Source organism: Scyliorhinus torazame, chromosome 19 (assembly GCF_047496885.1).
Source record: "Scyliorhinus torazame isolate Kashiwa2021f chromosome 19, sScyTor2.1, whole genome shotgun sequence".
NCBI lineage: Eukaryota > Metazoa > Chordata > Chondrichthyes > Carcharhiniformes > Scyliorhinidae > Scyliorhinus > Scyliorhinus torazame.
In genome coordinates, this window is record NC_092725.1 from 100361740 (window position 1) to 100381894 (window position 20155).

The following is a 20155-nucleotide window of genomic DNA, read 5'->3' on the forward strand; positions in this document are numbered from 1 at the left end:
TGTGGAGGCTGTGCGGTGCTGGAGACACTACCTCGCTGGTAGGAGGTTTACCCTCGTCACCGACCAACGGTCGGTCGCCTATATGTTCAATAACATGCAACGGGGCAAAATAAAAAACTATAAAATTTTGAGGTGGAGGATCGAACTCTCCACCTACTCGTACGATATCAAGTATCGTCCAGGGGAGCTCAACGAGCCCCCAGATGCCCTGTCCCGCGGCACACGCGCCAACGCGCAGGAGGACCGCCTGCAAGCCATCCACAATGACCTCTGCCACCCGGGGGTTACCCGGCTCGTCCATTTCATCAAGTCCCGCAACCTACCTTACTCAACCAAGGAGGTCAAGGCCATGGTCAGGGCCTGCCAGGTCTGTGCGGAGTGCAAACCGCACTTCTATCGGCCAGACAAGGTTCGGCTCGTGAAGGCCTCGGGCCCCTTTTGAGCGACTGAGCGTGAACTTCAAGGGGCCCCTCCCGTCCACCAACCGTTATGCCTATTTCCTCACCGTGATCGATGAGTTCTCCCGTTTCCCATTCGCCATTCCCTGCACCGACATGACCTCAGCCACGGTGATTAAGGCACTGCACAGCATCTTCGCCCTGTTCGGTTTCCCTGCTTATATCCACAACGACCGGGGTACATCGTTCATGAGCGATGAACTGCGTCAGTATCTGCTCAGCAAAGGCATCGTCTCGAGCAGAACGACCAGCTATAACCCACGGGGAAACGGGCAGGTGGAGAGGGAGAACGCGACCGTGTGGAAGGCTGTCCTTCTGGCCCTGCGGTCGAGAAATCTCCCAACCACCCGCTGGCAGGAGGTCCTACCCGATGCCCTACACTCCATTAGGTCACTCCTCTGCACGGCCACGAATGAGACCCCTCACGACCGATTGTTTCTCTTCCCCAGGAAGTCTACCTCCGGGGTCTCGCTTCCACCTTGGCTGATGGCTCCGGGACCTGTTCTTCTCCGGAGGCACGCGAGGAGCCATAAAACGGACACCCTAGTTGAAAAGGTCCGACTGCTCCACGCCAACCCCAGTCACGCCTACGTGGAGTACTCCGACGGCAGGCAAGATACGGTTTCCCTCCGGGATCTGGCGCCCGCTGGATCCTCCACCACAGACGCCCCTTCCCGCGCCGCTCCCCTGCAGGACCCGTTGCCCCCTACAACACACCCTCTTCCGGCCCTACCACTAGTTGGTGAGCTCCTACCGTGCGCCCCCCCTTTACACACCCCGCCGGCGCCGGCTCCGCTACCCCCAGCCCTGCCTAGTTCCTCTGCCCCGACCCGGACCGAAGCTCCGACCGCTGTGCTCCCGGATGTGCCCTCAACCGGGACGTCCGTGCCCGCCGCACCACTGCCCAAATTGAGGAGGTCGAGGAGGACGATCCGGCCACCGAGACGGAAGGACCTATGATGGCACTTCACCCTGCCGGACTCCTTTTTAAACAGGGGGTGAATGTGATGAACGGTTACTGCCTTATCATCATGTAAGGTGATGTCCCCTTTAAGACCGGGCTTGGAACCCTGGGGACTCCGCCTCTGGCTCCGCCCATCTGGGAGCCATACATAAAGGCCTGCCTCATGGTCTGTATAGCAGTCAGCTCTCGTCCATAGCTGTAGCATAGTTATTAGTCTAATAAAGCCTTCTTTACAGTTTAATCTCTAAGCGTCATTATTGAGGGTACCTCAATCACACTGTGCTTTATAGCCAATTAAATATGTTTACTTAAGGCAGTGTAGGCACTGCATAATATAAAGAGCCAAGGATGTAATTTGTGCGCAGCAGGCTCCCACAAAACAGCAATGAAATAACTGATCAGGTGATAGAATTTCAGGGCTAAATATTGGTCAGGAGACGGGGGAGGTTGCTACTGCTCTGCAAAATATTGATTCCCACATTCAGAGTCTCGGATTAACATTTCATCTGAAAGATGGCACATTTGACAGTGCTGCACTCCCTCAGTAGTGCATTGGAGCCTCAGCCTAGATTTTTTATTAAATTCCCTGGAGTTGGACTTTCAGACCCAGATGGGAGCTTGCTAGCACTGAACCACAGCTGACACAATGTAGTTTTCTTTCCAGGCCGAACACAAAAGGCAGCCCCCAGAGACAAAACTACATCTATCTACACAAGCAAAATCTAATACTCAGCAAGCTGTGAAAAATGTGCCCTGGGTGAACAATCTACCATTTAGTGTCTCTGGAGCACAGGGAGGCTCTCCACTATTTATGCCCATGTCACTTCAGATGATTAATAGATGTCACAGAAGACTTTTTCAAGCAGGAGGAATTCACAGAAATTTACTCCCAGAATCTAGTGTGATTGGAAAGAAACCAGACTTCTGATCTCTCTCAAATTCCCATGTCTGACATTCCTGCTCTGTATCTACTTTGATCTGGGTTGTACGGAATGTGTAATGACTTAATTCTGCAGCCCTGCACACCACAAATATTTCTCCAATGATATACAGAGGTATATCCAACACTGGGATTGACCTGTACCGTTACTATCTGCTTTGACAACCGTGTTCCTTTACAATCTCAGACTTTCTGAAGGTAAAATTGTATCTTTTTTTTTTCAGGACAAAAGCACTTCCATTCATTCAAAAGGGCATTTACTGCCATCAGTATGGTAGGAGAAAGGGAAGGCAGTATGATGTTGGAGATTTCTATGTGGTAGGTGGCAGAACTTTACAGCATACAATCAACCCATCAAATCTGCATCACTGTTTTTCTCAATAATTCTAATGTCATCCTCCCCTTTGCTGTTAGTGCTGCAAACATCCTGGGGTGGGATATTCAGGCCCCCCCTGTGGTGTGTCTCCCGCCGATGGTGGCGGCTTACCATTTGCCGCCAGCGAGATCTTCTGGTCCCGCTGATGTCTATGGCATTTTGTGTGGCTTGTCCATCCCGCCTCGTGCGAACGTGCTGTGGGGGGCAGCCAATGTAGCTTTTCATAATCCCTCCTATTCCCTGGTAACATTCTAGGGATTGCATCTTTTCCATTGCTTTGGTGTTGTGCAAAGAACGGTACACCGTATTCTACCTTCAGGCTAACTAAGAAAGAAAAACTTCAATTAATATTGCACCTTGTGTAACCTCAAGATGTTCCAAAGTACTGTCCAGTCACTCTGTGGGCATGATTTTCCCACCATGTTGCAACTGGCGCCGATTCTGTTATGGCAAGTGCATAGCGGGAAAGCCCAAATACTGGTTTTGTGCCTGGCGCTGAGTTGGGCGCCATTCACCCGACCTGTGGTGCCTGTTGCAATCAGGACCACTCCCTCGCTGGGCGTGATCCAGATAACATATTGAAATGAGCCATTAGTCCGTGCCAGTATTCACTGGCACCACCGGCGAGACCTCGTGCCACGCAAATTAGTACTGGTATACAGAAACGGAAACTAGATGTGATGGCCATGTTGGCAGGCATAGGAGGCCATTGCAACCCACGGTGTCGTTGGAGATAGGACAGTGTCCCTGCAGTGCCAACCTGGCACACTGCTGGTGCAGGACCTGAGGGGGCCATGTCCATGAAAGGGTGGGGAGGAGGGGTTAAGGGAGGTATGAAGGGTGGGGTCCTGAAAGGGGAGGAACTGAAAAGGGGGTGGCTAAAAGGTGGGAGGCCCTCAGCGACCCAGTAGCAGGGTATGTTCACTGGGGGAGTAGCAGGTGCGGGGAGGGGGGTGGTGATGCCTACAAGGTTGGATGCATGCCGGGTCACCTTGGTGGTGTTTGGGAGTGGGCTGTCACGCAGACGTATGGTGATGAGAGCGAGGTTGTCTCTCCGGGGTCGAGGTTTGGGGCGTTGTCCATGTTTGCGGGGGAGGGGGGGGGGGGGGTCGCAATGTCTGTGGCTGGGATGAGGGATCCTCAACCTGACTGAGATCAGGCACCTTTTGAAAAGGGTGTCCCGACGACTGTTTGGTAATTTGGACATTCTGAATTCTCCCTCTGTGTGCACGAGCAGGCACCGGAATGTGGTGACTGGTGCTTTACAGTAACTACATTGCCGTGTTAATGTAAGCCTTCTTGTGACAATAAAGATTATTATTATAAGGAGACGGTCTTGCCGGTGTCTTTATTTCCACTGCAGAATAAAGTTCTAAGTGTGGGACTTTACAGTGATAAACTCCCCAAGCTCCAAAAAAATGACTTAAATGTGGGTGCGGACAGATCTGGATCGCACCTAAACATGGCGGAAATCCCCATGCGAAACCTGCCGAAAATAACACTTAGTTATTTTTTGGGAGGATTGTGCCCCATATAATTGAACTGTAGGGACTGTCATGATATTCAGGTAAACATCATGGTGCAAACATACATACATACTGATGGACAGATCAACGGACCAATCAATACACACACAACACCACAGCCAATCACAGGCAAGAGCATACACACTATAAAACGGGGAACACGACACTTCCCACTGATTCCAGCAGGAAACAGCTCAGGGCACAGAGCTCACAGCAAGCCACTCAGACATTCACCATGTGCTGAGTGCTTCTCCATGATAGTGTTAGGGCTAGGTCCACAGATTCAAGGGTAATGAACGAACCACAGTAACCAGTTTATCATTGTAAATATTGTTAGTAATAAAACTGAGTTGTACCATCCGCAACCCTGTTGGTTCGTCTATGGAGCAGAGCACCCAACACAACATAGTACCACGCATGGAACCCAGTAACTGTGAGACCTACCTACGCATCTTCAGGAATCCGCCATCCTGCGCCATGGACACCGTTAGCACTCCGCAGCCGCTACAAATCGCTGGAAACCTCGGCGTCCACTGGAAGCTGTTTAAACGCCTGCAGGATAAGGATGAGCCTTTTCGGTCTTTCCTTACACACCTCCGTGTCCTCGCGCAATCCTGCGGTTACGACGCCACCTCCGATTCAATGATTCGGGACCAGATTGTTTTTGGGGTCACCTCGGACACCCTGTGCCACCAGCTCCTCAAAACAAAAGGCCTCATCCTAGCCTCCGCCATCGAAGCCTGCGTCCTTCATGAAAACGTGACCAGCCGCTACGCCCAATTTCCCGCGGCAGAATCGGCAAGGTAGGGGTCCTACGAGGCCGAGCGGGTCCAGGCGATCAAGTACCTCCCGGCCCGCGGCCCGGATGAGGGCGGCCATTTTGCACGCTTTCCGCGGCCTCCCGCGTTTGTGCGCGCCAAAAAAGACGTCGACGCAGAGGGACGTGATGCGCAGACGCACCCGACGCAAGACCGAACTGCGCATGCGTGGTGGCGCAACGAAGGTCACGACGTGCGGTAACTGTGGAGCCGCACATTTAAAACGACGATGCCTCCGCTGTGGCAAGATGGGCCACTACGCTGCCTGCTGTCGAGCAGCTCAACCTGCCAATGCTCCCCAATTCCAACGACCTCGCAGGGATGTGCGGACCATTCAGCCTCCGTACTACGAGTCGTGCCCAGAAGACATCCAAACCAGTGACATAGACGACCGGGACGCCTTCCATGTTGCGGTCATTGATAGGAACCGGATGTCTCCAGGCAGGACCCACCAGCCGATGCCAGCGAACAACGTTAATCCGGGTGATGAATGGTGTGCCACCCTAACGGTCAACCGATCACCGACAACATTCCGTCTGGACACTGGTGCCTCTGCCAACCTAACAGCATGGTCAGCCTTCTACGCCTTGAAGGTCAGACCACCAATTCGGCCATCCCGTTGCAAGGTGGTCGACTACAATGGAAACGTTATCCTGGCCATGGGATCCTGCCAGCTCCAGGTGACACACAACACACACACGGCCACACTGTCCTTCGAAATAGTCGGATCATCAAAGGACTCCCTGTGAGGCACACAGGCATGCAAAGTTCTCCATCTCGTGCAGCGGGTCCACGCTCTGTCTACAGAAGGTACATCAGACTTCCCGGATGCAGAATTTAGGGCACAGCTTCAATCGCTCCTCGCCCACCACCAGGAGGCATTCGAGGGCATGGGCACACTGCCCTATACTTACAGAATACGACTCAAACCGGACGCCACCCCGGTCATTCACGCACCTCGCAGGGTCCCAGCGCCACTCAAAGACCGCCTCAAGCAGCAGCTGCAGGATCTCCAAGACCAAGGGATGCTATGCCGGGTCACGGAGCCCACGCCATGGGTCAGCTCCATGGTGTGTGTTAAGAAGCCCTCTGGCGAACTCCGGATCTGCATTGACCCGAAAGACCTGAACAACAACATAATGAGGGAACACTACCCCATACCCAAACGGGAAGAGATCACGAGCGAAATAGCCTGGGCTAAAATCTTTACAAAGCTGGATGCCTCAAAGGGTTTTTGGCAGATCCAACTGGACCAGTCCAGCAGGAAGCTGTGCACCTTCAACACTCCTTTCGGCAGGTTCTGCTATAACAGAATGCCGTTTGACATCATCTCGGCATCCAAGGTCTTTCACAGGATCATGGAACAGATGATGGAGGGCATCGAAGGGGTACGCGTCTACGTTGACGACGTCATCATCTGGTCCACCACACCACAGAAGCACATCAATCGTCTCCAGCGCGTCTTTGCGCAGATACGGGAAAACGGCCTGCGCCTCAACCGAGCCAAGTGTTCTTTCGGCCAAATCGAGCTGACGTTTCTGGGGGACCACATATCCCGGTCAGGGATCCGTCCGGATGCAGACAATGTGAGCGCCATTGCAGCCATGCCGCAGCCGGCAGACAAGAAAGCAATGCTACGCTTCCTAGGCATGGTCAACTTCCTGGGGAAGTTCATTGCCAACCTTGCCTCCCATACGACGGCTCTTCGCCACCTAGTCAAGAAGTCCACGGAGTTCCAGTGGCTGCCCGCACACCAGAAGGAATGGGAGGAGCTCAAAATTAAGCTCACCACAGCCCCGGTATTGGCGTTTTTCGACACATCTCGCGACACTAAAATTTCGACTGATGCCAGCCAGTCCAGCATTGGGGCGGTACTCCTACAGCGGGATGACAATGCGTCATGGGCCCCGGTTGCCTATGCCTCGCGGGCCATGACCCCCACAGAACAGCGCTACACGCAGATCGAAAAGGAGTGCCTGGGTTTGGTAACCGGAATAGACAAGTTCCATGACTACGTGTATGGTCTCCCCCAGTTTACCGTTGAGACTGACTATCGCCCCCTGGTCAGCATCATACATAAGGACCTGAACGAGATGACCCCTCGCCTCCAGCGCATCCTACTCAAACTCAGGAGGTACGATTTCCAACTGGTCTACACCCCGGGAAAGGACCTTATCATTGCGGATGCCCTATCTAGAGCAGTGAGCACACCGCCCGACTCGGAAGGGTTCGTCTGTCAGGTCGAAGCGCAGGTGGCCTTCACATCGGCAAATCTGCCAGCCGATACCTCCAGTCTGGCCCGTATTCGCCGGGAGACTGCGGCTGACCCCCTTCTACAACGTGTGATGGGCCACATGACGGGAGGGCGGCTCAAAGGACAGTGCCCGAAGTTCTACAATGTCCGGGACGACTTGGCCGTCATTGATGGTGTCCTCCTAAAGCTGGACCGGCTTGTGATTCCACACAGCATGCACAAGCTGGTCCTCGACCAACTACACGAAGGCCATCTGGGCGTCGAGAAGTGCAGACGGAGGGCCCGAGAGGCGGTATACTGGCCGGGCATCAGTGATGACATTGCCAATATGGTGCTCAACTGTCACACCTGCCAAAGGTTTCAGCCGGCGCAACCTCCTGAGACGCTTCAGCCCCATGAGCTGGTGATGTCCCTTTGGGCGAAGGTGGGTGTGGACCTTTTTCACGCGCTCGGCAGGGACTATGTAATCGTCATAGATTACTTTTCAAACTATCCAGAGGTCATACGCCTGCACGATTTGACATCGTCCGCTGTCATAAGGGCCTGCAAAGACACCTTCGCTCGCCACGGCATTCCGATTACTGTCATGTCGGACAATGCGCCCTGTTTTGCCAGCCAGGAATGGTCTTCCTTTGCTGCTTCGTATGGCTTCACACACTTGACATCCAGCCCTCTGCGTCCCCAGTCCAATGGAAAGGCAGAGAAGGGCGTTCACATCGTCAAGCGGCTCCTCTGCAAGGCTGCTGCTGCCGGATTGGATTTCTGCTTAGCCCTGCTAGCCTATCGCTCGGCCCCACTAGCCACTGGCCTCTCACCAGCCCAGCTGTTGATGGGTCGCGCCCTCAGGACCACTGTGCCATCCATTCTGGTCCCCATAACCAACCATTCTCCAGTACTGCACAGGATGCGACAGCAGCGCATTCACCAGAAGGTGGCACATGACACACGGGCAACTGATCTTCCCGCCCTGGTGCCTGGGGACGACGTCCGCATCCACCTACCAGAAGGTGGCTGGTCAGCACCTGCTGAAGTTCTCCGACGCGTGGCTCCCCGCTCGTTCCTGGGTCACTTGCCTGACGGCTGCATTCGCAGGCGCAATCGCCAGGCTCTTCGCCTGCTTCCACGCTCGCTACGGGAACTTACACCGGCACCGCGCCCTCCTGTTGTTCCTGATGTCGACTTTGTGGAGCTTCCTGCCACCATGCCCATTCCGACGTCGCCCGTGGCCAGGCCCATTCCTCAGCCGGTGAATCCTGACCCACCCTTGAGCGGTCAACCCAACTTCGTCGCCCACCTACTATGCTGGACTTATGAGCCTGTTTGAACATTGAACTCACTGATGTATCATACCAGTGTGTTAATGTGTTTCTCTTTTTCCTTGTCGTTACAGGAGTTCGTTTTGATGTTTAACATTTCCACGTGTTTTGTTTATGGTACAACCTCGTTGCTATGTCGCACCTGACATCGCCCCATGTATATAGTTTAGCCTCATGTACATGCTGTAGATATTGCACACACACACATTAAGCTGCACTCAGTACACATATCTATTTATAACCACATAGGCACATGTTCTTGTAAAAAAAGGGGGATGTCATGATATTCAGGTTAACATCATGGTGCAAACATACATACATACTGATGGACAGATCAACGGACCAATCAATACACGCACAACACCACAGCCAATCACAGGCAAGAGCATACACACTATAAAAGGGGAACACGACACTTCCCGCTCATTCCAGCAGGAAACAGCTCAGGGCACAGAGCTCACAGCAAGCCACTCAGACATCCACCATGTGCTGAGTGCTTCTCCATGATAGTGTTAGGGCTAGGTCCACAGATTCAAGGGTAATGAATGAACCACAGTAACCAGTTTATCATTGTAAATATTGTCAGTAATAAACTGAGTTGTACCATCCGCAACCGTGTTGGTTCGTCTATGGAGCAGAGCACCCAACACAACAGGGACTGCTGTAATCTAGGAAATGGAACACCCGATTGCACACAGGAAGCTCCCAAAACAGAAATGTGACAATGATCTTATAATTTATTTTAGTAACAGTAATTGAGATAGAAATGTTGGCTAGGACACTTGGGATAACATCCATACTCCTTTTTGAAATGGTCACATTGGATCTTTTAGGTTGATCAAGAAGGCTGACGGGGCCTCTGATAATGCCTCCTAATAAAGGTAATGCCTCCGACGGTGCAGCAATGCCTCTGTACTGCATTGAAATTTCAACCTAGATTTTCTGCTCTAGTATCTAAATGACACTTCTTTACTTGGAGGCAAGAGTGTTACTCATTGATTCACATGGGACAGCCAAGTTTGATGTTAGCTCCTTACTTTTGTAAATCCAGCCTCTCGTTCCAACAACAGGTTCACTAATGATTCACTGATGTTCTTTTAGGGAAGGAATCCTTACTCAACCCAGTCTACATGTTACTCCAGTTCCATGCCAACATGGTTGTCCTTTCAATGAGTGTGGTGTTCTTTGTGTTGCTAATTTTAGGATGGTTGGCGTAGTGTTCACAAAGACCATAAATAGCTTTAAATTGAACAAAGCTATACATTTATTAATACTACTTATTTGGATTCAATATTTATTTCTATATAATTCATAGTTGATAATAAACATATAATCTACACTCATCTACTACTAATCTCAACACGATTTCATTACATGTGATCTCTTACTCACTATCTTTCCTTCAGTCTGTTATCTTGCTTTCTCCTCAACCTCTCACCCACAAGGCTTAGCATCAATGTCTTCTATATTTGTACATCTAGCTCCCTCTAGTGGTTGATTTAGACATTACATTTACCCTTGCAGTTCTTCCATTTATGATAATGTCACAATGGACGGCTCAAGAAGAAGGCTCACCACCTTATCGGAGCAATTAGTGATGGACACTAAATGTCAGCCTTGCCAGCAATGCCTGAGGATGGATTATTAAAAAACATTATTGGTTGTACTTCAGCTCGCATACCGTGGAAACGTTTTAAATTTCTTTGTTTTCTGTACCAGGGTACAAATCTGACCTTTCTGACTGCACAACATGTTGGTCTACCAACAAGTGTCCAAGAGAAAGCGTTATTAACTTTACGGATCATTGGTATTGATGAAACGGCAAAGCGCTCATTGCTGTAAGTACTCGAGGGATCTCTTATTGTCTTCAACTCTTCTACAAACTCAAGATAGGAAGTCACAAGTCACAGAGGTAATAAAGTGAATGTCTCCAGATGCCACGGTAGCACAGTGGTTAGCACTGTTGCTTCACAGCACCAGGGTCGCAGGTTCGATTCCCAGCTTGGGTCACAGTCTCTGCAGAGTCGGCACGTTCTCCCCGTGTCTGAGTGGGTTTCCTACGGGTGCTCCGGTTTCCTCCCACAAATCCTGAAAAACGTGTATGTTAGGTGAATTGGACATTCTGAATTCCCCCTCTGTGTACCCAAACAGGCGCCGGAGTGCGGCGACTAGGGGATTTTCACAGTAACTTCATTGCAGTGTTAATGTAAGCCTACTTGTGACAATAATAAAGATTATTATTATTATCAAGGTAGGTTTTGAGGAACATATAACTAGGAGGGCAGAGTTTAAACAGGACTATCAAATGAAATTGCAGCGCAAACTTTTTAAAATTCATTCATGAGATGTGGGCGTCGCTGGCTGGGCCAGCATTTATTGCCCATCCCGGAGGACATTTAAGAGGCAACCACATTGCTGTTCCTGGAGTCACATGTAGGCCAGACCAGGTAAGGATGACAGATTTCCTTCCCTCAAGGCATTAATAAACCAGATGGGTCTTTATGACAATTGACAATAGTTTCCGGATTTTTTTATTGAATTCAAATTTCACGATCTGCCACGTGAACTTCTATCCTGCATCCACTAGTCCAGTGACAACACCACTATGTCACTGCCTCCCCAAAGTAATTGACCGAGAAGTTATTGACCTGCAACACTAAGGTCTGAATTTTCCGGTTACGCGCCTGGCACCTGTCATCTTGAATGTCAATGGGGAACGCAACCCTGCTGACTTTGAAAGGCCCACTGACGTTTTACATTAAATTGAGTGTTGATTGGCAACGGGTGAGTGAGTCTTCCATCCACCCACCATGCATGAGTCGAAGTCTCTGGACCGCTCTTCAGGTAAGGACCAGAGGTCCCGGGGAAAGGAGGGTAGGGGATGCCCTTTGGGGTTCTGGAGGTGGGAGGGGCCGATCCTGGTGTCAGGGTGAGTGGTGAACTGCCTTCTTGAACCACTGCAGTCCCTGAGGTGTAGTAGGTACACCCACAGTGCTGTTAGGGTGGGAGTTCCAGGATTTTGCCCTAGTGACATTGAACTAACAGTGACATATTTCCAAGTCACAATGGTGAGTGGCTTGGCAGGGAATTTCCAGGTGGTGGTATTCCCATGTGTCAGCAGACTGTCCTTGACCTTCTAGATCAGTGTTTTTCAAATGTTTTTTCTCGGGACCCACTTGCCAACTGGCTGACCTTCGGGACCCACATGATGGCCAACACAGGCAAGATGGGCTGAAGGGCCTCTTTCTGTGTTGTAAAAATGACACTATGAGAGTAGAGATATTCAAAGTGCGGAGGAGAGCTTGGTTTATGCCAATGTTTGAATTATGGAAAAAACAAGATTTGCATTTTTCTAGCCCCATCACAACTACATGAGTACAAAGTAGTTTGCAATCAATGAAGTACAGTCGCTGCTGTAATGCCAATTTATGCACAGCAAGCTCCCATAAACCACAACGTGAAAAATCCCACATGGCAGATGGTGAAATTTGAATTCAATAAAAACCTGGAATTAAAAATCTAATGATGACCATGAAACCATTGTTGATCGTGGTAAAATCTAATGTTCCCTCATGCCCTTTAGAGAAAGAAATCTGCTGTCCTCACCTGGTCTGGCCTATCTGTGATTCCAGACACACGGCAATGTGAGTGACTCTTAAATTTTCCCTCACGGGCAATTATGCATGGGCAGTAAATGTAGGCCTATCCAGCGATGCTGGGCTGGATACGAACAAATTTTTTTTAAGTTTCTGGTCAATGGTTGATAGTGGGGGATTCGGTGAAGGTAATGCCATTAAATGTGAAGAGGTGATGGTTAGATTCTTTCTTGTTGGAGATGGTCATTGCCTGGCACTTGTGTGGTGTGAATGTTACTTCCCGCTTGTCAGCCCAAGCCTGAACATGGATTGCTCAGTATCTGTCGCAAACAGTGTCAACTTTGTGAAATCATCAGTGAAAATCCTCACTTCTGACTTCATGATGGAAGGAAGGGATTGAGTATTGGCCTTGCCCATGACACCTACTTCCCATGATTGAAAAAACAAGTATCAGAATTTATGATTGAATTTAGTAGCTAGTATTTGAAGACTCATTTCTAATTGCAGGTAACTTTTCAAAATGTATGTGTTCTAGCCTGTTTTGATTTTGATTTAAAATTTAACTCTTTTTTTTCTCTGCATTAATTTGCTACAGAACCAGCAGTAATCCAACTTTGAGTAAGCAGGAGATCGATGACAGAAATATTGTTAAGTCTGTGCAAGGTGAAGATTAAAGGACATATATGTGATGCAAGAACAGTAAATAACTATGCAACAGCTCTCTGCAATGATTGCCCTTTACCTGTCACTGATCAAATTATAAAAACAAATGCTACATTGATACATTCATTATGTTTCCTCACAGATGCTAGTTCAACACGTTTTTTTAATCCATTCAGAATCTATCATTGTTTTTGTCAGTTGCATCTACTAAGCAGAGTTATTGCATCTTCTAAGCAGAGTTGTTGCATCTTCTAAGCAGAGTTATATCAACTCTTTTTTTTGTTACTCACATTTTGCATGTTTTGTTTTCCACAAGTAAAAACATCATGAAACTCCACTTGTTAACAAATGAATTCAGGGGATGTGAGCTTCACTGGCTAGGCCAGCATTTATTGTCCTTCCCTATTTGCCCTTGGGAAGGTGGTGGTGAACTGCCTTCTTGAACCGCTGGAGTCCATGGTGTGTAGGTACACCCACCGTGCTATTAGGGAGGGAGTTCCAAGACTTTGACCCAGCCACAGTGAAGAAACAGCAATATATTTCCAAGTCAGGATGGTAAGTGGCATGGAGGGGAACTTGGTGGTGTTCCCATGCATCTGATGCCCTTGTCCTTTTAGATGGTGGAGTTTGCAGGTTTGAAAGATGCTGTCGTAGGAGCCTTGGTGAGCCTGCCAGAAGTTTTGGTCCTTGTGGATTGTTTGGGCATACATTTCACAGGCCACGTGAAGTTTAAATTAATTGTGGTTTATCTGCTGTTGAGGGAACAATTCTTTTTCAAACCTCCAGTCATAACGTGGACAGAATTTAGTCAACCCATCATACCTATTCCATAAAAGAAAGATCCAATCACCTGCATTTTCCTCATAGTCCTGCAAAATTTCCTTTTCAAGTATCTTATCTAATTCCTCTTTGAAAGCTACTTTTAATTCTACTCTCACTGCCCTTTCAGGCAGCCCATTCCAGATCATAACAGCTTGCTACTGTCAAAGTTAATGCCTACGTAAAAACACAGATGCTTGTTAATCCTTGGTGTATGAACTTTGCCGATCTGCAGGCCTACTCAAGTCCCACTGTGTGTGGCTGGATCAATCTGATTTGAAAAGTTTTAGCTGTCTGTATCACAGTATTGCTGAGGGTTTAGTGAATTCGGCAGTTTTCCTTCCTGCAGCTGTTGTTTCTCCAGGTCTTGGAAGCCTTGAGTTGCGTTGACCGCGTTTAAAATTTAAAAAGTTTTCCTTATCTGTCTTAGTTCTTTACCTGGTTACCTTAAATATTGAGACCTCCTGAAAGTGGAAACAGTTTCATCCTATTTAATCTATCAAACCCCCCATATAAGTTTGAAGGCTATCTATTAGCTTTCTCTGTTTTAAAGAGATCTGCAAACTTCAAACAGAAGATCAAGAAATAAGAAATATACATTGAAAGAGATTGGAGTGGTGTGTGATTTGTGGGCCAGACGGATGAGTGAAATCAAGCATAGAAAAATGGGAAGAAAATATGTTTTGTTGCAGAGCATCGGGACTTCACGCCAATAAAATTGACATTCTTAATGGTCATTGGGTAGCATTCCTGTCTCTGAGCCAGAAACGCTGGGTTCAAGTCCCACCCCAGGACTTGACCAAGGGAGGTGCATTCATAACGTAGCCCAACAGGTTGAGTATCAACATGTAGATCTTCTACCATTAGCCAACGGCAGGCAGTAAGAGTGGGAGAGATACCTGGTCAGCCACATGGTGGAAAGAACACTGAAACCTCAACCATCGCTATCCGTAGCTCCAGACTACAAAAGGCGTGTTTAAAAAGTGCAAGTTACCACAGAAACTCTGAGTCGCCAAGTGAACTGTAACACACCACTAACCTGGGTCTTAAATTTTGCGAACAATTTGCTGACCTATAGTTGAACTCTGCTACAGATAACAGGGCCTAATATCTCCCCAGGGCCTAACCAAGCAATCCATGTTAGCAATAACGCCTTGTAATTAATGACTTGTGACTCGCAGCTTATGAGTACAGCCACAGAACAGCCGCTGGTGATTCTTCATCACTTTAGCCGAAGTGAGAAAATAATAATTGAAAATCCCACTGCATGTAGGAATTCAAATTTAACTCTTCTTTTTGTTGCTGTTATTAAGGACTGCTGAAGGAGAAGCTCCAGAAGAGAGGAGTTTGCACCATGACCGGCTTGGTGAAATATTTTCACCAGCATGATCAGTGTGGACGTGGTGTCCTGCAGAAAATAGAATTGAAACAAGGTCTGAAGGATTTCCATTTGGAGCTGCCCAATCAGGTCAGGACAACTTGCATTTATCTGGCACCTTTAACATTGTAAAACATCCCAAGGTGCTTCACAGGGTCGATTGTCAGTCAGAATTTGACACCGAGTCAGATAAGGAGATATAAGGACAGATGACCAAATGTTTAAGGAATGGCTCAAAGGAAAAGAGAAAGGCAGAGAGGTTTAAGGAGGGAATTCCGGAGCTTAGGATATAGGTAGCTGGAGGCACCCATGGTGAAGCAAAGAAGTCCAAAGGTCAGAATTAGAGGAGGAGTGCTGATATCTCGGAGTGTTGTGGGCTAGAGATAGGGAGGGGTGAGGCCGGGGGGGGGGGGGGTTGAAAACAAAGATTAAAGTTTTAAAATCCAGGCCATGGAGGGTGCCATTGTAGGTTAGTGATCACAGTGGTGATGGGCGGACGGCACTTGGTGCGACTTAGGAAACAGGTAGCGGAGGTTTTGGTGACCTCACGTTTGCGGTGGATTGATACCAGTGTCTGTTCACAAGCACACACTAATGTAATGCTGCTCTAGTGTATAAGTGGGAAGATCAGGCATTATGTTCGGAGATATGAAAGTACTTTATTTTCAATTCATTCTCATGATGTTGGTGTCATTGTCAAAGCCGCCATTTATTGACCACCCCTAAGTGGAGCAATGTTTGATTCATCAGGAGGACCTCGCTAGGCAGTTCCTGTAATGTTCTTGTCGGATGGCCTGATTTAAAATACAAGAACGCTTGTAGCTAAAGCTATAAACGATTTATTAACATTAACTGTGGGTCAAATAGATACAAACAGCAGATGAATAACTACTATTGAATACAGGAGTTGGGACATATTGTTGAAGTTGTACAAGACTTTGGTAAGACTACTCATGGAATACCGTGTTCAGCTCTGGTCACCCTATTATAGGAAGGATATTGTTAAACTAGAAAGAGTGCAGAAGAGATTTACGAGGATGCTACCAGGACTTGATGGTCTGAGTTATAAGGAGAGGCTGGATAGGCTGGGACTTTTTTCCCTGGAGCGTAGGAGGCTTAGGGGTGAACTTATAGAGGTCTATAAAAAATAATGAGCAGCAATGATGAGGTAGATAGTTGACATCTTTTCCCAAAGGTAGAGGAGTCTAGAACTAGAGGGCATAGGTTTAAGGTGAGAGAAGAGAGATACAAGAGAGACCAGAGGGGAAATTTCTTCACACATGGTGGTGAGCATCTGGATCAGGCTACCAGAGGCAGCAGTAGAGGCGGGTACAATTTTGTCCTTTAAAAAGCAGTAAGACAGTTACATGGGCAGGGTGGGTATAGAGGGATATGGGCCAAATGCAGGCAAGTGGGGCTAGCTTAGTGATAGAAACTGGGCAGCATGGACCAGCTGGGCCGAAGGGCCTGTTTCCATGCTGTAAACATCTATGACTCTATTATGAGTATGAACATGCACAAGCAACCTCTCTCCCAACGTCCTAATCAGTCTGAGGTCACCTGACTCTAACTTTCACTTATATACTAATGAGACTCCTAGTGGTCAGTCGGTGAATTACAACACAACCATGATATCACTACAGTTCCCGATGGGAATTAAGAATGAACCATGTTGAAATGAGACTGGAATCACCTGTAGGTCTGACTGGGCAAGGATGGCAGGTTTCCTACCTGAAAGTGTAGCAATCAGTTGGGGTTTTAATGACAATTCAACAAGTTCGCTTTTACCGATATGAGTTCCTTACTCCCATATTTTTGAAACTGAACTTGAGTCTTCAGACTTCCAGGTGGGATTTTAACTTGTGTTCTCCCAGATAGGTGCCTATTCTGCCAACACATTAGGGCAGCACGGTAGCATTGTGGATAGCACAAATGCTTCACAGCTCCAGGGTCTCAGGTTCGATTCCGGCTTGGGTCACAGTCTGTGTGGAGTCTGCACATCCTCCCCGTGTGTGCGTGGGTTTCCTCCTGGTGCTCCGGTTTCCTCCCACAGTCCAAAGATGTGCAGGTTAGGTGGATTGGCCATGATAAATTGCCCTTAGTGTCCAAAATTTCCCTCAGTGTCCAAAATTGCCCTCAGTGTTGGGTGGGGTTACTGGGTTATGGGGATAGGGTGGAGGTGTTGACCTTGGGTAGGGTGCTCTTTCCAAGAGCTGGTGCAGACTCGATGGGCCGAATGGCCTCCTTCTACACTGTAAATTCTATGATAATCTATGATATCTAGGTTTACTTGTAGTAGTTGAGCAACCGCAGCCCCCACTCACTTGCAATATAGCTTGATAAACTTGTGAATCATTCGCCAGCACCTAAATCATGAGATGATCATGTCAATTCAGTGAAAGAGAAAGAAACAACAGTTTTCAAACAGGGCTGTTTCAATGAAAGCAGCGACAGTTTGCTGTGGTGAATTAATTGAGCTCTGATAAACTCTTCTTCCAATTTTCAGTTTATGAATATGCAAATGTAGTCTGCATTATGGGCCTTGGTTTCTCCATTTTTTCAAAAGAAATGCAAAAATATTTTCTTTTTAAATAAACTTAGAGTACCCAATTATTTATTTTCCAATTAAGGGGCAATTTAGTACGGTCAATCCACCTAGCCTGCACATCGTTTTGGGTTGTGGGGGTGAGATCCACGCAAACACTGGGACAATGTGCAAACTCCACACGGACAGTGACCCGGGGCCGGGATTGAACCCGGGTCCTCAGCGCCGTGAGGCAGCAGTGCTACCACTGCTCCACCGTCTTAAATGCAAAAATAATTTACTAAATGATCTACAAGATTCATTCCGACACTAACAGATATTAAATTGTTTCAGTGAATTCTTTATTTTGGAGGTTAATTTTTTTTGTGATATACTGGAAATCTGTCACAAATTGTACAATCTAGTTTATCAAAAAAGAGGAGGATGTATGAATCGCATGTTACTTAAAATAACACTTTAATCTGCGCTGAAGGAGTTGTCTCTTTTTGTAGGATTTTGAGTCTATATGGCTTATACTGGACCAGGATGGTGATGACGAAGTGGATTATTATCAGTTTATTCGAGTTGTCATCGGAGAAATGAACGAATTTCGCAAAGCATTTGTGAGGAAAGTAAGACTTTCTCTGTGTCATGCTACCAATATATTTGTAGAGATGGTCCATAACTGAGTCTAAATCTCCCTTCTGTTTGTAAATAACATTTTGAGGGTTACTATCAGACTGCAAACTCAGACTCCCACTGTTTCAGAATAAAAGATTTGCATTCATCTAACGCATTTTACATCCTCAAATGTCTCAATGATCTTCAGAAAATCAGCTGGTTTTGAAGTGGAGTCATTTTGTTGTCTTGTAGGCAAATGAGATCACCAATTTGCACATAAATGGGGCTCACAACTGGGTCAAGTAAAGTGTAAGACTGGCAGTTATTTTAACTTGTGCAGTGGTGTGAAACAGGTACCATTGGATTGGACGCCACTGTTATTGACATCACTGAAAAGGAAAACATTGGGGTGTGTTTTAATGGGTGAAGAACTGATGTCACTTATTAAACCATCGGAGCAACAGTCTAGTGGGTCATGAAGTGAAAGCCTCTTCCAATTGGCGGAAACCGTGGAATAAAGTAACTTTGGGTGGTTAGTCATTGTATGGCTGGGAGGCTTTTAAGGGATCGTCAACCCACATGTTGTTTTATTTCAGCCCAGAATTCCAAGATGGAGCTGTGATCTCCATTCACTGGCACTGTCCCAAGTGGGATTTGAACAAGAGACTTTGAGTCCAAGGTGGGATTGTCAGCACTAAGCCAAAGGCTCACTCCATGGTAATCTGGAGATGGACTATTTCTATAATTGAAATATACTGTAGAGTCATACGGTGGGATTTACCGTCAACCGATGCCAAAATCGGGGAAGGCGTTTGGACGGAGAATCGGTCATGAGACCAAAGTAGTGTCCGCCGCCTGCCAGAATGCCATGCTCCAGTGCCTCAAAAGAGACGTCAATGCATTGTACTCCGCACGTACAGTAAACTCGATTGGCATATCATTAGAGGGCCTGACCCAGTAATCTCTGGGGCGTCCGCGATGCTCCGCCTCTGCCAGGAGGAATTACCGACGGTAAGGTTCACTTGTGGGTTCGAAAATTGGGAAACTGGAGTCACGGCTGCTGAGGTAGAGGGGGCAAGGATGGTGTCCAACATCACCGTAGTGTCGCTGGCCGGGGGGCTTCTGCCAGGGCTGGGGGAGTAGTGGGGGGTGGCGGCCAGGAGGTGGGCTGTGGGGTTGGGGTGGACGGGCAAGGATCACCCCACCATTGCCGCAGCCTGCAAGGCAGCCATGCAGCTGCGTACGCCGCTGTCTGCCCACCGTGAACTTAGTGCCATGGATCGCATGGGTGGTCAGCCAGGCCACTCCCCTCGTACACTCAGTCAACCCATCAACGGGATGGATCCGCTGCAGCCCAACAAGTGCCATCTTGTTGGCTGGGATGTGTGTGTGTTGGGGAGAGGCATGCTAATATGTGGCTACAGCTTATCAGCTTCTCGAGTGGCAATCCCGACCCCAGCGAATCCGAAACCGTTTTTCTTTTTTTTTTAAACAAACAATTTTATTGAGGTATTTTTTGCAATTATAAACAGTTACAGATAACAGAAATGTGCAAACATCAATATAAAACCAATACTCCAATCAAGCCATACTGCACATGCCCGCTCCTCTCCCCTAAACACTACCCGCCTATTTATCCAACACCGTTTTTCTTTGGAATCGGTCGTGCTCTACGTGGCACCAGTGCTAGCCCATTAACGGTTCCTGAATTGCTCCGGGAGGAGCCCCAATTTTACTGTCGTAGAAGTCCATTGATTCTGTCCCGGGGTCAACACTTAAGTCTCTGAAACAGAGAATCCTGCCCATAGAGTTTCAGAGCACAGAAAGCAGCCCTCTGGCCCATCGTGTCTGTGCCAGCCCTATCTATTCTAATCCCATTTTCCAGCACTTGGCCCGTAGCCT

General features: G+C 48.0%; 1 protein-coding gene across 3 annotated transcripts in view; it reads left to right on the forward strand.

Moving 5' to 3' along the window:
• Window positions 1-20155, forward strand: part of caps2 (calcyphosine 2) — a 66047-nt gene that overhangs the window by 32926 nt on the left and 12966 nt on the right. For all 3 annotated transcript variants that reach the window (XM_072484928.1, XM_072484929.1, XM_072484930.1), the window contains 5 exons: window positions 2587-2680; window positions 10372-10490; window positions 12844-12911; window positions 15044-15198; window positions 18145-18264. In XM_072484928.1, the coding sequence (XP_072341029.1) occupies window positions 2587-2680; window positions 10372-10490; window positions 12844-12911; window positions 15044-15198; window positions 18145-18264 (556 nt within the window). The remainder of the gene's footprint in view (window positions 1-2586; window positions 2681-10371; window positions 10491-12843; window positions 12912-15043; window positions 15199-18144; window positions 18265-20155) is intronic.